The following is a 15,419-nucleotide window of genomic DNA, read 5'->3' as shown; positions in this document are numbered from 1 at the left end:
ATGTAAAAATGGTACGACTCGTGCCTATCGCTCTGCGAGCGCCAGTAGAGTGTTTGGGGGGGGGGGGGGGGGGTCTTTTGTTTATGCATGGAAAGCAAAATTGCTAAATGAAATGGAAAGATCAGGTCGAGTAAATTGTCAAAATGTGTTCATACTTTCTAAATATATGATCTATTTCATTATTACATAATAATTCAGATTCAATTCTAGACGGAAACGTCGCTTTGGATACTGATTTATACATTCTAGCATGTTTAATTATCAGTGATACCTTTCGTATTGCAGCTTTCCATACTGCGAGACTGAAGTCACATGATGAGCCATCAGATGGCAGGTCATGTGATTATCTGCCGCAGGGATTACCGGGCTCACACCTGTTTTTAAAGGGGTGATATAGTTCCGGTTGAGATGGGGCTTTAAGTTTCCGATTTTTTTTTCTTCTCTTGTGAGATAATGATTAACATCTTATGAAATATGAAAGAACATACATTGATAATTCTTAGAGGAATTCAAAGTTTATTTGATGAAAATTGGTTCTGAACGAGAGATATCCTAACAACAAATTTGTGAAAAAAAAAACCAACAGGACCTAGAATATTTTGAGAGCCAAGAAAAGAAATAAGTTACATGCACACATGAAAAAAATGACGATTCGATATATAGTTTTTTCCTTACAGTCAACATATCATAAGATCATTAAAATATAATTTTTTAATTTTATGTTTCAAATAAAATAATTTGTTAAGATTTAGTGTTCCCTTTTGTTTTGTTATGATACTGCACTTTATGTGTATACATATATTTTAGCAGTACTTGATTGTAGACATCATATTTCATATTTTGTCATGCAACTCATGTTTAGTAATTGTAATTCAGTTTATTTGATGTAGTAACTGAAACTTTTATACATGTACATGTATATTGTTTTTTTTTATGACCAGCTGGTGTCTATCAATGTTATCATTTAATTGCTAGAAAACTACTGCATAATTCCAGCTGTTTTTATCATGTTTTTTTTTTTTGTTGCAATTTTTCTTATATTTACTAAATCACTTAATTTTGTTTTGATTTAACTTATATCAGTCATCACTTTGCCTTTTTTGGGGGGTGGGGGGTGGGGATGGGGGATGTTAATGAAGGATATTATATTTTTGCTAACATACCTTTCTACTCCATGTAACCATTTTGTCTTTGTGCGATTTGTAATCAGTTAATGATTGTTGTAAATGTTATAATTGATTTTAATTTGTTCTAATAAAAACAAAGTAAAAAATATATATCCTAAAACAAAGCAACTATCCTAACAATTGTGGGACCCACCTTTTATTAGGATCACTTTGTTTCACTTTTTTGTGTGGGTATCTCACCCATTTCAAAACTGATAAAGTTATTCATCAAAGAAACTTTGAATTCCTCTTAGAATCATATGATCTTTAACATTTCATACAGTGGCTTATAAGTAGTTAAAAGCTAAATTCTCATCTCAACCATCCTGTATTACCATTGGGAGCAGTGATGTCAAAAATGTTCAAGATCACATGATCATGATCACATTTGATGTATGTGTAGTTCAGTTGTATCACAAAACATCCTACCATGTAACAATTTTGCAATAAAGTCTAATAAAACATGAGGAGGTACATATGTATCACTGCTCTGCTCAAAACCATAACTGTAGATGGTTTAGTCAAGAAACATTTTTATTATAACTATTGCTCACATTTTGTATAACAATACTAGTACTTTGAATTAATTATACTGATTAAATTTTTTTACATTGGTTGTTTCTATCCCTAACTCACATTTTAGAACTATTTTGAAGCACTAAAGCTGGGTTTTTGTTTCATCTGCAAATGGTAAATTATGCCTTTCACACATTTGCTCATGCTGACAATTTACTGCTCCATTTTTTTTTTCTCCATGGACTTGGGTTTAGGGCTGTGATAGAGCTTTAGGTTTAGTTTGATGCAAAGATTAGGATTAGGGTTAGGGTTATATTTGTGGGTAGAATTTATGTCTGGCTTAGTGTGCAGTTAATTCATGGGAACAATTGAACTGTTGCAGGATCAACTGTCAAGAAACCGTTCTTAACATACCTTGGAAGTGAGCATAAAGTTAAACCAAACTTAATAAACAGAGATCACTGGTTCTTAAAAAATAACAAGGATGATTCCCCTTCCTTTTACACTGTTGTGTTAGCCATGGGGGATGTGACTGAAAACACAAGTGTGAATCAATTTCTGATTGCACAAAGATGTTGTATCCCAGGAGTTTGAGATTGAAAATCTCTTAGAATATCATTTACAAAAAACAAAGGAGAAAACACACTTATCTTTTCTTAGCCTTACAGCTATTTTGAATATTTGAAGAGTTTTTGCCAGCTGAAGGGTTAATTGTGACATTCTTCAATCATCAGACAATCAAGATACAAAGGAAATATCACAAGCTCTTTTAAATAGAAAGTGAAGTATGAATTTATTATCAAAATCAGTACATGTATACATAAAATGAAATTGAAATCATAAATACCAATGGATGTTGGAAGACCAGCGCAATGCAAAAATCATGCCGACAGATAAACTGTGCAGAAGACATTTGCCAACTTTTTTCAACAGGATTCTGTCTGGCATGTGCTGTCAATGGAGTTTTTTGAGAAACTTGAAAATGCTTGAAAATGTCATATCCAAGCAGACACTTTCACAAGTCAGAAATACAGACGTATAACATGGTGGCAGCATTTGAACCTATAAAAGGCAAAGCATTACGGGAAGCATGACCAAAAATAATCCAGGTCAAGACTTTTTGATGGTGATCCATCTCTGTACAAATCTTGAACAAAATCCAGGTCAAGTGCAGACAAGGAGACTTATTAAAAAAAAAAAAAAAAAAACTAAAAAAAAAAGGAACAACAACTAATGTTTTCATTACCAGGATGGGACAGAAGAAGGTGCTACCATCAAAATTTACAGACAGCTCGATTTTTAGATAATGCACTTCCATATCAAATTGGGAAAGAATATGACAAGAATTGCTGCCCATATGCTACACATGAGGCATCAACCAGAAAATGCATTTGACCCTATAAAAGGCAGAACACTGGAGGAAACATCACCAAAGACAATAAAGGGTTAAAGTTTCAACATGATGCACCTCCATACAAGTTCTGAAAAGAAAAAAAAAATCAATCTAGAATGTGTGTTGTAGAGCACAAGCAAGAAATACAATGTGTAACATGGTGGCTGCCTTTGATACTTGACCCTGTAAAAGGTATAGGGCATCATGGTCAGCATCACCAAAACTTATGTGGGTTCAGATTTGACTATGATATTAAAGACCTCTGTACAAAACCTGAACGAAATCTGCCAAGATACGTGGCCAGTTTTATGCACACAAATAGAATGTGGCGGCAGTGTGGAGGCATATTGCTGAATCCAAAGTATCCTCTGGTACACATACCAGGGATGCAGGGCTCGACACTAAATTTTTTCCTTTTGTGGTCACTAAAATCTTTAAATCTGCAGTTTTGTTAGCCTGAAAAAGAAATGTAACGGCTCCAAATCATAGGAAACATGTACAATCCATTTTGAAAAAAACAAACAAACAAAAAACTGCCTGAATGGGCCACCAAAGGACCCTTACGGAAATATGGTGGCCCAACATTAATTTTTAGTGGCCCCAGGCCACTGCTAATGTCGAGCCCTGCCTATACACAAACAAATATATGGAAGCATAACACAACATGATGTTACTCAAGTTGCATAATGAAATGAATCAGTAATATTATGAAAACTTGTACAGAATGTCCATATTTCTTTGGTTACAGCAGTACAAATACATTGTACATGTACATGTATTAGCAGTTCACACACATAGTGAATTGTTATTTCATAACTCATGTCAGCCACTGTGCAGACTATCAGCCAAACCATATTTCAATACACATGAGACTACTTTCTATCAGGAGTTTAACGTCTACTCTCTGGGGTCTGAAATCCCCTGCACACATGGTATGGGACCCACCACATTCATGTAGTCAAAGAGTTAAACGAGAAGTCAGCCCTAAAATAAGTTTGTCTGAACAGAATCAGAAAAATAAGAGGAAGTTTGATCAAATTCTGATCAAAACTATGACAGTCATGATCTTATTATTATTAAAAGGCATGATCATTCAAACACATATTGTTAATTCTGTGATGTCACACACGAGTTCACCCCTCCCCATTTGCTTTGTACCATAACATGAGAAATTTTCATTTTCCCATCAACTAAATTTTAAAAATGCACCCTTAATGGAATTATTGTTAATATTTCTCTATACAACCACTGCATGAAAAAATATATTCTGTCATCAAAAACGAAAACAGGAGAGTTGTTATGGAATTTTATGCACAGGGCAAATGGAAGGTGAGCTCCCATGCCAAATCATGGAACGGTCACTTTCTTTTTTATTAACTACTTATTTTCAAACAGAATTTGGTCATACTTTAACTCAGTTTTCTGGCTCTATTCAAACAAACTTATTTCTTAGGATGTCCTTCCCCTTTAATACTGGTGTGGAAAATTGCACATCTGTTGCTTCAATGTATAAACAGCTGAAAGATTCTGTGTTGTCCAAATAATTCCAGAAAGGGGTCTATTTGTCCGATATCACATGTACACTTTCAAAAGCGAATGTGGAATAATTGCACATTATTCTTTTAATGCAACAACTCATGAAAGACACTGTGTTGTACAAACATGTTCAGAAGTAGGTAAATCCATCCCACATGATGTGCTATATTACACTTTCAGGAGTGAGTGAGACTGTTTCCAAAAGTAGGTAAAGATATGCTAGCATTTCCACTCTTGCTTCACTCTTTGCCACACAATTTGTGTTGATGCAAAACATAATTTGTCAGTATTAAAAAAAACAACAACCACAAACCTGTACAAAATCATGTCAAATGTATTTTCTTTTCAAAACAATTATAAGTGGGAAATATGAAAAAGGTTTCATATCATCCAATAAGATAACACATGACAAAGAAGGTATGCTGATGCAGCACATTCGGAATCAAAGTGTAAATACATATATTAATTAACATTTCCCTCTCCCATAGAATAATTTTCTGGAAAGTTTGCAATGATTGCATACCTGCCTTCTTTGAAAAAAAAAAGTAGAAATAACTACAATGTATCACGTATCTCATATGAAAGAGCATCTTACATTAATAGAAATCAAAATGCTGCTGTATTGGAGACCAAGTCTGTATCCTTTGCTGACCTAAACAATGTATCCATCATCAACTTTACCATCATTATGAATTACTGATATATTCATGTTTTTTTCTTACACTACATTATGAGGAAATCACAAAAATATAAAGCAAGTGGAAAATACAATTTGTACCAAAATATTTCAACTTTAAGCACACATATCTATTGTAGTTCTACATACATTTGTAATTGTCAGTTTAATACATTAATGATAAATTTCTTTCAAGGTTGCCATGATTCAAAATCAGAGAGCACATCATATATCAGATATTTTGTGTTAATGCTGATAATTTAAGACATGAGTACTGATTTCTGTGCATCTACGATTTCCTATCAAGAATCACTAGAACAGGGAATGATAAGTACAGAAAAACTGTAGTCATGACAACAACATACATGTATTCAGGTTTGCACAAAACAAAGAAAAAGAAGATAGCTGTAAAGAATAAAGTATGATTTACTGATTATAGCTTCCGAATTTCTGTGGGTAGACTTGTACACTTCATATTATCTGCATGAATAAAGATTGACAATTTTCTGATTAACTTCATGACGTGTTAGCCACAATAGGCATTTACTACGTCTCATGATTGCGTTGACAGTCCAAGCCTCATTTTTCCCCTGGAACTTTCTCCCTCTTCTTACTTGTGACAGGGCGACCCTGCAACATGACAACACCAGTGGGGTTCACCATGACGCTGATTGTTTCACTAGGAAGAAAGGTCCCTACGTCCTGGTGGAGGAAGAGATCGCGCACAACATACCCAGCCGTGTGATTGTATCCCAGCTTGGATATGGTGAGGGTAAAATTGTAAGGCATGTCGGTGCGCTTGCTGAAGACGACAGCTGCAAATCCAGTGTTTGTCAGAGGTTTAACCCAGACATCAATATTGACAGGTGCCTGAAAGAAATGATTAAGAGAAATACACATTTTTCAAAGTGTGTTGCATGCTACTTTTGTGACTCGGTAACAATTCAGGAATAGCATATATAGCATATAGCATATCGTTGCTGGGGCGACAAGAACTCGTATCTACAAATGTCAAATGTTCAGGAGAGCCAAAAAACATGGCGGCCAAAGCACTGCATCAAATGGGAGAGCCTTTCCTTTGACATGCCATGGTGGCTTCATTTTTGGAGTATGACAGTTGGGATTTGGACAGGACATCACTTAACCCATTGTTTGACCATTAATCCAAAAGAGTCATTTTCACCAAAATTTCAGATACAAGGTCTTGTCACCCCAGCAATGAGATCATTATGGAACAAGAACTTTTTCCAGGTCCTTTTGGTTCTTAACATGCTACATCATACAATGATCAAACTTGGATACATCTAAATGTCAATTGAGATATCAGATCGTTCACCACAGTTTTATAGAGTGAAAGGTTGATCTGATGAAATGATATTGAAAGCGATATCATCATTCATTTGTAAGAATCAAACACACTCTAGTCAGTTAACAAGAACTTGTGAATGAACTGACATTTTAGATTTTTATTTCTCTTTCAGTTTTGGTAGGGAAATTGTAGTTGCAGAAGACAGAAGTATATTAAGTGTTCACGAACACATACTAAACAAAAATCAATGGTTTCCAAACCTTAAAATTTGTTTGATATTAAACATTATATTCCACGTACTAAGAATCTTGCTATAGGATTGGTCAAGAGCTGATCACGTGATGAAGCATAGTTTTTCCCATCACATCACCTGAGAAGAAAAGTTTGTTACACTCTGTGATGACAGTCATTTTGTTTCGCTGATTTTTTAGTCCACACACTCCTAACGCGTGATATAACTTACAATTGAGTACGCGCGAAATAAAAATGCGTTGCACTGTGGTCTATCATTTGACCTGGGTCAAGTGATAGACCACAGTGCAACACACTTTTATTTCGGTGCCATGCGCGGGGCGCGGAGCAAATTCATTGTTTTGTCATCGACGCGCATACGTCTAAAGTAAACTACGTACGTAACCTAAGCCCTGAGGATACCTTAAGACAGCTAGAACAGTTTCAGATGTGGAATAAAATGGGAATATCTAGGACCCTAAATGTGGAATATAAAGCAAATAATCAACTTTTAGTTTCAGGCAATGAGACAAGCTATCACTTCCTTGGCGATCTGAATGTGTACGCTATCTTTCCTCAGCTGCGCTTCGGAAAGATAGCTACAGCCTCGGAAGTGATAGTTTGTCCCATCACCTTCACCAACGTTGATTATTTGCTTAAGATCTGCCACAAAGAAGATGGACATTGCAATGGGACTTCATCATTACCTGTATTACTCTGTTCCCCATGATACCAAGAGGATCTTGGTTGACGGCAATGATCTCTTTATTCTGCAGAATCTCCTTAGCCCAGGGAGCCAAAGTTCGAAGGTCGTTGGACATGGACATCTGGACAGCCATGATGGCCCACAATGCCATCTGTGATTTGGATTGGTCAATGCTCAGGGCATAGTCCCCTACTATCAGCTGCAAATGTCACAGAAAACAAGGGCAAATAGATCACATGGACAGATGGATTACACTCTCAGCTGCAGTAACAAACACAATGAAATGTAATGGCAGTCCTATTGAGAGCAGGTTAAAACAAATTATGATTACTTTTCTTGATGTAACAATATCTGAAAGGCAATTAATTTATCATTTACATTGTAGTTTGCCACATATTTGGACAAATTAAGATGATGATACACTCTGTATCAAGATAAAATATAATTTAATAAAGTGTTTTAAACACAGGCATTCATAGTTATCTGTGACTAAAACTGCTCTTTGATTTTGGTGTCAGAACAGAAACTTTCTTGCACTTCAAGCAAAGGAAGTTCCCAATTGGTATCACTTTGAAAATTTAAAATCAACGTCAATCAAAACTTATTCGAAATGAATAATATATATATATATATATATATATATATTTTTTTTTTTTTTTTTTTACCATATCAGGGTCGCTGTACTTGCCAGGACCTGAGACTTTGGTGATTTTGTCTTGCTGTGCAGCGAAGAATTTGATGATTGTCATGACATTGTCCCACGAGTCCTGTATATCGATGTAATTCCTGAAGGTATTGCAGTACTCTGCAATGACTGTCAGATTTGACTGGAATAAACAAAAAGACATGTGTACGATTATAGTAGGGCTATAGTAAAGAAGTTTGCATTGATACCGGGGGGGGGGGGGGGGGGGGGGGGATATGAAGGTGTTATCAACAGTAATAACAAATCGAATGTTGCATCTGAAGTGCTGTTGGAGGTGAGTCATTCATATCCATGTGTACACTATAGTTTCAACAAGATATCCTTCACATGCCACAAGTGTATCCATTGCAAGAATAGTTAATTGGAAAGAAATTAAACTTTGTTCCATCCTGCACATAATGCACACAAGCAGAACTACAGGCAGCTCTCCTTATAACAAAGTCCTCGGAACCAACAGTTTTTGTTCATTATGTCGAAATTGCATTATAGTCAAACAGTAAAGTATAGAAAAATATACATAAATGGTTATTTTGGGGCCTGCATTTGTAGTTCGTTGTAACAAGAATTGTGTTATAACTGTGTTCGTTGTAACAAGAGTGCACTGTACTACAGTAACATTACAGTCAGCAAGAACTACATGTACCTTCTAGTTTTTATTTTACTGCATACTATCAAATGAACACAACAGCTGACAGTTGTAACTTATTCATTCTTCAACATCTCTCATCGCAGTTTGCCACCTTAACAATGATCTCTCAGATGGGGTCATTTCTAGCAGATCATCAATTACATTTCATCACGCATTCAAGTTAAACATTTTGGGTGACATGACATTTGCTCCTGCAAAAATTGCTCTGGTCTTATTTCCTCTAAGGATTTAGGGTTGTAAAAGAGTTTTGGGTTAAGTTTGATGTGAGGATTAGGATTAGGGCATGGGTTACGGTTGTGGGTAGAATTTATGTTTGGCTTAGCATGGTCCACACAGATATTTCATGGGAGCAATTGTCGCAGGAGCAAACGTCATGGCACCACAGTTTGTGCTCTCATGAGTAGTTGCTCTTGTCAAGTATTGTGAAGTATGCACAGCTGAATGGACAAGGAATGATGTAACAAGAAATAAGTGTGAGTTCAAGTTCCATATTTTTTTTACACACTTGAAAGTATAGACAGTCGTGGCACACTATGACCTTTGAAATATGCAAATGTTAAGCAATGATAAATGAAGGTGTAATGCATTCTACCACATAAACTTACAGGATGTATGTGGGGCCATTCACATGAGAATAAAATTGGTCTTCCTGTTGCATTAAGTGCTCTGGAAAAATTCATAAAACCTAATGAGATAGAAAGAGGAAAAAAATTATGTTCATTATCAGAAGAAGACATAAAAGATTATTACTGCAAAGCAAAGATATTTTCGAGCAATGAAATTTTCACAAATTGGAGCCAACAGCCTTTTAGTGGCATGAAATTTTCAAGAATTGCCACTGGCATTCAGTGCATATGGTGCAGACAAGAATTTTTGCGTGCATTTCAATTTTGTAAATTTTGGCTCTTGCCAAATTTGCGAAATTAAAATGTATGCGAACGATATCTTGTTTTACAGTATGCTTTTCCTTCGACAAAGTCCTGATAATTCAATACAAGCAAAAAGCCACCAGCACACCTTTGAATATAAACACTTTTCAGTTATAACATCATTCTATCGAATCCTTTGTCATAAGCATTGCCACTTTACAAAAGGAAAATGATTATATCATCTTCATGACTCCACCCCCTCAAATGCCATATGATTATATAAATAAATGTATATACCTTGTAATCACATCCTATGAAGTTAATAAACCCTGTGTAAAATGTAAGCCCAGCATATGATTAGCTATGTAACAATAGTGTGTAATTCTTAATTCAACTGTCTTGCACAATTATAAAAAGATCAATACAGTAGTTGAGCACTCAACAGTTAAAACTTATACAAACATACACAGAGAACCATTTATACACACATTTATTAAAGGTTTTGATACATGGTACATTATGATTCTAAATGTCTACAAAGGTTGTGGAAAGTTCCTTCTGAAAGGTACAAGGCCCCTGAAGCACCAGTGGAATCAACTCTCAGTCATACCTTCTCCTGCGAGCTTGGCACCTGCAGTGTGACATGTATCCATCTTTACCATGTCGATGCCCCAGTCAGCAAAGGTTTGTGCATCAGTCTCTATGTGGCCATAGGTTCCAGGCAGATGCTGACAGGTGAAGTAGCCCATGGACTCATAGATTCCAAGCTTGAGACCCTTAGAATGTACCTGTGAAATAAAAAACCAAGATCATATTTGAAAATACTATTTGCTACTAACAATAACTGTGCAAAGCAACTTGTGATTTACAACAAAGGCACAAGTATTGAAATATATCACACATTTACAGCAAGTCAAAAGTATCACTTACTAATCACAAAAATGATAATATTCCCAAACAAGAGACCCGCGGGTCTAGCGCTCACCTGAGTATCGCAAGTTCACCTTTCACGCAGTCACTAATCTAAATTATTCACAGCTCTACTAAAATTTGACCAGGCATTCTCAAGTAGAAGATGAAAATGTACAATAAGGGCCCAAATTTTTGTAAGATTCCTTAATTTGGGGGGATTGGGGCCCCATGGGGCCCTCTGGGTGGGGCATGGTGCCCATTTTGATAAATTGAGACCCTGACCCCCTAGGGATGCTACCTTCCAAGTTTGACGAAAATCCATCATGAGGTTTTCAGGAAGAAGATGACAATGTACAATTCAGGCCCCCATTTGGACCTTCCCAACGCCCCCCCCCCCCCCCCCCCCCCCACCCCCAAGAGGGGCACCCCTGGATCTACTATGAACAAACTTGAAACTACAGTCATTAATGTGTGTACTCACTCATAGTATTATCTTAGCTCTATAACTTCTGATTCTAGAAAAGATTTTTAAAGATTCCTTCATTTTGGGGGGTTTGGGCCCCCCTGGGGGCCCCTGGGTGGGGCATGGTGCCCATTTTAACAAATTGAGATCCTAACCCCCTAGGGATGCTACCTGCCAAGTTTGGTGAAAATTGGTCATGGGGTTCTCAAGAAGAAGATGAAAATGTACAATTTAGGCCCCATTAGGACCCCTCCCCACCCCCCTCCCCTGGGTCCCAAGGGGGGCACCCCTGATTCTGCCATGAACAAACTTGAAACTACAGTCATCAATGTACTAACTCATAGTATTAACTTAGGTCTATCACTTCTGGTTCTAGAGAAGAAGATTTTTATAGATTCCTTAATTTTGGGGGTTTGGGCCCCCTGGGGGCCCCCTGGGTGGGGCATGGTGCCCATTTTAACAAATTGAGTTCCTAACCCCCTAGGGATGCTACCTGCCAAGTTTGAAGAAAATCGGTCTTGGGGTTTTCAAGAAGAAGATGAAAATGTAAAAAGTTTACGCACGACGGACGACGGACGACGCACGACGGACGACGCACGACGGACGACGGACGAAGGGCGATCGCAATAGCTCACTTGAGCCTTTGGCTCAGGTGAGCTAAAAAGGACATTTTGATTTCTCAGTCAAGAAAACCTGGAGATGGTTTCCTCTTGATTTGACACACAAGAGATCAATATCAGTGGGGATTTAATGATGAGACTTTGTAGGAACAATACTTTGAAGTATTCAGGCTGATATTCTTTCTTACCCAGTCCAGTGACATACTGACATGCATGAGCTTTCTGCCATGCTAGCTGTATAATGTTCGGTATTGTGTGACATGTTGTTTTCATAATCTATTTAAAAAAAAAACATTATCATGGAAGTAAATGTATGCTACACATGTCGACTCACGTAATCTGCCAATGCTTTCATGCCATTTGGGAAACGTGTTGGGTCAGCATAGAGGCGGCCATTTTCATCCCTCATACCAGCCATCCAGCAGTCATCTATGTTGATGTACTCATAGCCAAGATCTCTGTAGCCTTCACTAACCAGTAGATCAGCCATAGTCTTGTACAAGTGCTCACTGGGGGAAGAATGAAAACTTCCGAGTCAGTATGTAGCTGTACTTGAAACAACCCACAAATACAGAAAGACAGGCAGACAAACAAAACACCCACAAAAGACAGAAAGACAAGCAGACAAACTTAGCATGGGGATACTTCAACAGAGATGCACTTACAGGGTACACAGTGGGACATGTAGAAAGAAAATTTAGTTGTAATACAGTGTATCTAAAAATGATCTTAAATTTTTGCAGATTCACTGAAAGTGAATTAAAGGTGAGTTAGGGGCTACTCTCATAAGATGATATAAATCTCATATTTCAAGCTGTACTTCTTGAGTTTAGGTTCTCTTGCAACCATACTGAAAAGTGATTTTTACCTCACTTTTGAATCAAATGTAAAAGTTGTAATTTCTATGAAATTTTACGCTTTTCACTTTTAATCCTGGAGATTTAACCAGAGCAACACTGGCAGTATGAGACAAGAACTTTGTAAAATATGTCGCGGGAATCATGACAGAGATGTGTTAATGATTAAAGAGTACATGACAATAAGAATGATCATCATTGAGAACTATGTTGTGAGCACAGCATATTTACATCATACATGCACTGTTTGAATGATACTATACTTGTACATTTGACATTTAGCATTAAATTGTAATCACATACAAGTGATAACAACATCATTTGTGCTTAAATCTCACATACATGATTGAATAAATTTGTGACAATTGCCATAAACTTTCACTAAATGAATCACAAAATTCATAAGAACATACCTGATACAATTCTCTGGGTCATGAATGCAATCTGTGTTGCAGCGGAACCGCTCCCATGACAACCATCCCATGGGTGGTATCAAGGCTAGTCCATTATTGAGGGCGCAGATGTGGTCAATGCACACAGTGCAACCCAGCAAAGCCAATGCAATTTTCCACACGTTGAAACAAGACATCACACTCTGTACGAAATAAATGCAATTAGGAGATGATACTCAAATTTGAGGTCAGATTGGTTACATTTTGCATGAATCACTCACTCCAGTAAACCTATTTCTTTTCAAGGATTAAAAGCCTTCCCTGTAACTTACAATAAAACGTCAATAGGTAAACATTTTCCTATACATATGAATGATATCGACACTTGATGCAATATATTAATCCCTTAATGCAGCTGCTCATGTGTGAAATTATACTGGGCATCAAAATATTTTAAGTAGAGTAATCAACCCACTTTGCCACATGGTGCCTCAGGGGCACTTTCATTCATCACTAAAACAACTAATGAACATCATGTGTAGATGTACTTTAATAGTTCCCCTCCAGAACACAACGACAAGTTACTTGCAAGTGTTATGAGAAGTGACACCTGATTGGGTCTTATCATCAACGAATAAAATGGCCCCTGCCGAAAAAATAGGCACCCAGTACAAAGCCTGCTGCAAACAGGGTATTAATTCTACTCTAGGCATCTACCTACATAAAGCAATTGCTTCATGTTTGGCATATGGACCCTTGCACATGCAGACTTAATTGCGGAAGTAAAATGTTGCTTGAATTTTCCTGGCAAGCCTATATCCTGGATAGGGTAACCCTGGATCATGTGGATCAGAAATAGAAATAGGAGTGAGAGATCAGAGCAGCACTTGTTGCTGTCTATATAAGCACGGGTAAAATTTACATTCCACATAAATTTACTTGACATAGGGCTCTAACGTTTACCTCTAGTTAACGTTAGAGTTCTAGAATTTTAGACCTTAAACATAAAACATAAATTAATCAGTCTAGAATTACATCCATGAAAAAAAAAAAGTGACATGTAAAAACGCGTAAAGACTGTCTCAAGTTCCATTCTTAACGAGGTAATTTACCGTTTATAATATCACTTCCTTCTCCTACATGTCAGAGGACCTACTAACGTTAGCATGATTTGTGTTACTAGACGTTCTACATACTATTACTAGACCCTATAGTTGGTTGTATTTCTCTTTGTAATAGACGCTAGAGATCCGAGTGTATGTCGTGTATTGTAACCTGACCGAACGGAGCTGCGTGGATTATGGAGGAGCGCAGCCGCAGGTTCCCCCGGTGCCTGGTATGCCGTATGGCCATGGTCATGGACTTTTGACTGTTACTTGACATGACCTCTACTAATCATGCTAATACTTACTTGACAGGTATTGTAAGTCAAGAGAGATTCTTACCTTAGCCATTCCACAACAAAAAATTCTACAGTGAAGACTGTTGGTGCTGACATATATGCTACACTTCTCGATTCGTTGCGTAGGTCCTAGTCCTTACAGGCCTGGGCACATTGTACGAAGATTCCAGTTTCGCCCTTAAAAGACCACCAGCACCGTACCGCGCGCTGATGATGCATCGAGGATTAGATTTCTCTAGATCGAATGTAGGCTTTTTTTAATCTCGATCACGTTTTTTTTTTTTTTCACGGATACGCTACGACTCTACCTCAGAGGAGGAGGATTATATTTATACCAGTCTCTACTAGTCATGCTGACAGAAAAAGGGTGTGTTTTTTTGTACTCTTAAAGATTATAGCCTGATTTTATGATTCATCATCGCCAAGTGCGACCGTATTCCCTGCGAATGATAGTTTGCGTCTGCGAACCAGACTATACACCGTGAGAAAATAATGTCATATGATCGGTCACCTGATTGGATTGGCAGTACAAACCGTACTTCAGTACATGTACCTGTTTTTGTTGTCGTTCGGACAATTTTGGATTGACGATTCACGTCAACAACTTGATCTTGCAATGCTATTTCAAGCAAACAAACTAACAATCAAACAAACAAACAAACAAATGAACAAACACAATTTTGATTTTTTTTTTTTTTTTTGCCATTAGCGAAAGTGACAATTACTATCCCCAATTTTCACTCTTTCTCCTTGGGGGTCTCACTTTTTTTTTTTTTTTTTTTTTTTACCTGGAAGTGCGTAAGTGGCACTAGAAAGAAATAGATAGAGACCTCGAAGTGTGAGCGCGGTAAGGTTATGTTTTTGCGCTGAAGACCTTTTTTTTTTTTCCCCCTTTCTTTTTGCTTGTCAGCTGAAGAAACCCTGAAGTGGAAGGAGAAAGATGAGCTGAAAACCTTTTATTCTTTTATTTTTTATAATTATTTTATTTGGCTTGTCAGCTGAAGAAACCCAAAGTG

At 37.1% G+C, this 15,419-nt stretch overlaps 1 protein-coding gene across 1 annotated transcript; it reads right to left on the bottom strand.

Annotated features, from left to right (window-relative positions):
* Positions 1-5,008: 5,008 nt before the first annotated feature.
* On the bottom strand, positions 5,009-14,574 carry LOC140234854 (alpha-N-acetylgalactosaminidase-like). The gene is made up of 8 exons (XM_072314900.1): positions 14,447-14,574; positions 13,023-13,204; positions 12,087-12,261; positions 10,368-10,545; positions 9,494-9,573; positions 8,199-8,360; positions 7,535-7,732; positions 5,009-6,157 (listed from the first exon to the last, which is right to left on the bottom strand). Exons 1-8 carry the CDS (start codon positions 14,453-14,455, stop codon positions 5,867-5,869), a joined length of 1,275 nt encoding a protein of 424 aa, XP_072171001.1. The 5' UTR covers positions 14,456-14,574; the 3' UTR covers positions 5,009-5,866.
* Between the last annotated feature and the right edge of the window lie 845 nt (positions 14,575-15,419).

Source organism: Diadema setosum, chromosome 11, assembly GCF_964275005.1.
Source record: "Diadema setosum chromosome 11, eeDiaSeto1, whole genome shotgun sequence".
NCBI classification, from domain to species: Eukaryota; Metazoa; Echinodermata; class Echinoidea; order Diadematoida; family Diadematidae; genus Diadema; species Diadema setosum.
The sequence above is the reverse complement of the archived record's forward strand: the minus strand, read 5'-3'. Positions and strand labels throughout refer to the sequence as shown.

Excerpts from the sequence above, each read along its gene's own strand:
- LOC140234854 (XM_072314900.1), bottom strand. Across the intron at positions 8,361-9,493 it reads AATGGCCCCACATACATCCT|TCAAATCTGACAGTCATTGC; the intron begins GTAAGTTTATGT and ends TGTTTATTCCAG. Across the intron at positions 7,733-8,198 it reads AGTACAGCGACCCTGATATG|CTGATAGTAGGGGACTATGC; the intron begins GTAAAAAAAAAA and ends TGACATTTGCAG.